Consider the following 2,080-nt stretch of genomic DNA (forward strand, 5'->3'; position numbering starts at 1 on the left):
GCTGAAACTTGGCACAAACAAAACATGATGAAGAGTAAATCCAGGTAAAATGGTTAAATATCCTGCCTGATAAACTAACACCTTAGTAGAATTAGGCAACCTTACATAGACTGGTTTAGGAAGGAGTTTGACATTAAATAGAAGCTGCAAATCAGAGGTCATGTGCTCAGAAGCACCTGAATCTAACATCCAAGAAACAGAAGGAAGAAGAAGAAGAATTAGATATACCAGCACAATTAGCACACAATATTTCCTCATTTGTCTGCTCACTTTGAGAACTAATTTTCACATGATGAAGCAACTAGTAAAGGCTGTGAAATTGATCCTGTGTCATGGGTTGATCTCCTGCAGTGCTTGTCTGGGAGTCTGATGTTTCCATATAAAGTACTGCATTGCTCTTAGCTCCATTGAATCTTTTGGATTTAGTGAACTTAAAATTTGAAGGAAAGCCAATCAACCTATAACAGCTTTCAATAGTGTGATTATGCTTCTTGCAATAGTTGCAGAACTGAGTTCCTTTCGTTATTTTTGTGTTGAATTTCTTAGCAGAGGTCTTCTTCGGTCCTCCATAGGACCGTTGAGCAGCAACAAAGACACTTTCAGCTGGATGGTGAGAAATTTGTACTTCTCTTTGCTTCTCATCTTTGATAAGCAAAGAGTAGGCATGATTGACTGTAGGCAATGGTGATAGCATAAATAGATTGCTTCTGGTTGTTACATAAGCATCATTCAGTCCCATAAGGAACTGAATGAGTCTGCTATCTTGCTGAGATTTGAAGTTTTTGATTTTACCACCACAACTATAGGGATAGGTACAGTGTTGACACACATCCAGGCTGTCCAACTCATCCCACAGTCTTTTCATCTTAGTATAGTATCCTGCTATATCTAAATTTTCTTGTGTTGACTCAGTGATCTCCTTTTGTAGGTGATAAAGTTCTGGTCCATTACTCTGACCAAACCTTTCTTCAAGCTCATCCCAGATGTCCTTGGCTGTTTGGAGTATGAACACTCTCAGCTATTGCTTTAGAGAGTGAGTTCAATAGCCATGAAATGACCATGTCATTGCAACGGGTCCAAGATTTGAAATCATCAGAAGAGATTTTGGGTTGAGAGAAGGGTCCATCAATGAACCCTACCTTGTTCTTCGCAGACAAGTCTATGAGAATACCCCTTCTCCAACCCCCATATCCTTTTCCATCAAAAGTAGTGTTAACAAGAAGCATGCCAGGTGAATCTGAAGGTAAAAAGGATGAGAGGGTTCAAAAAATGCAGAACCAACTGGTGAAGCACCAACTATTGTCATCTAAGGAGAGCTTGTTCCTATCACAAATGGTGAATTAAACTCGTGTTGATCTCCCATAATTGAGTGAAACATAACAAAGAAGGAGAGAAAAGAAAATTAAATAGATTGAAAAAGGATCGAGCGCTAAAGCTCTGATACCATGTTAGGAGAATAAAAGAATGAAATAGTCATTGAGAGAATTTTCCGTATATTCTTGATAATCAATTCTGTACAGTGCTTGTCTTTATATAGAAAGAAGAAAGATTCTTTCAATAACTAACTATGTCACTTGGCCTATGATTATTAGCTACTCTTTAGCAAATTAGATAAATAGAGAAAAGGATAATTTATCTATAAAGTAAGAATCTGCACACACACTCTTGTCTTCTCTTCTAGTAGGCCCAAGAAGCTTTAGACGGATTGGGCCCAATAGAAACTGGATCCAATTGAAATAACACACTTTGCGCCCAATCAATTAGTAATACCCAGTTGTGAAAGTTTTTCATTTGTGTCCGTTGGATTGAGTACACGCGTCTTCATCTCTCGTCAAGTCCTGAAGCTTCCAAATATCTTATGCATCTATTTTGTTTGGATAGAACTCATCAACCTCGTTTGTGTCGGTCTTCTTCTTCACAATTTCAGCTTCCTTTACTTTGCAATTTTTCTTCGAACCACAATTAATTTCTGGAAATTGTGAAGCTCCGACTCCAACAAATACCCATAACTATTCTATTACTACTTCTAGAAACCGATGGCAGAAGCTATAAATAAACAATCTTGAAATGCTCTAAGCTA

The 2,080-nt window shown here is 37.8% G+C and overlaps 1 protein-coding gene across 1 annotated transcript; it reads right to left on the reverse strand.

Annotated features, from left to right (window-relative positions):
• Positions 1-301: 301 nt before the first annotated feature.
• On the reverse strand, positions 302-1,825 carry LOC109243892. Its single transcript, XM_019410906.1, has 3 exons — positions 1,771-1,825; positions 1,140-1,237; positions 302-1,018 (listed from the first exon to the last, which is right to left on the reverse strand). Exons 1-3 carry the CDS (start codon positions 1,823-1,825, stop codon positions 302-304), a joined length of 870 nt encoding a protein of 289 aa, XP_019266451.1.
• Positions 1,826-2,080: the final 255 nt, after the last annotated feature.

The sequence above is a fragment of the Nicotiana attenuata genome, unplaced genomic scaffold (assembly GCF_001879085.1).
Source record: "Nicotiana attenuata strain UT unplaced genomic scaffold, NIATTr2, whole genome shotgun sequence".
Lineage (NCBI taxonomy): Eukaryota > Viridiplantae > Streptophyta > Magnoliopsida > Solanales > Solanaceae > Nicotiana > Nicotiana attenuata.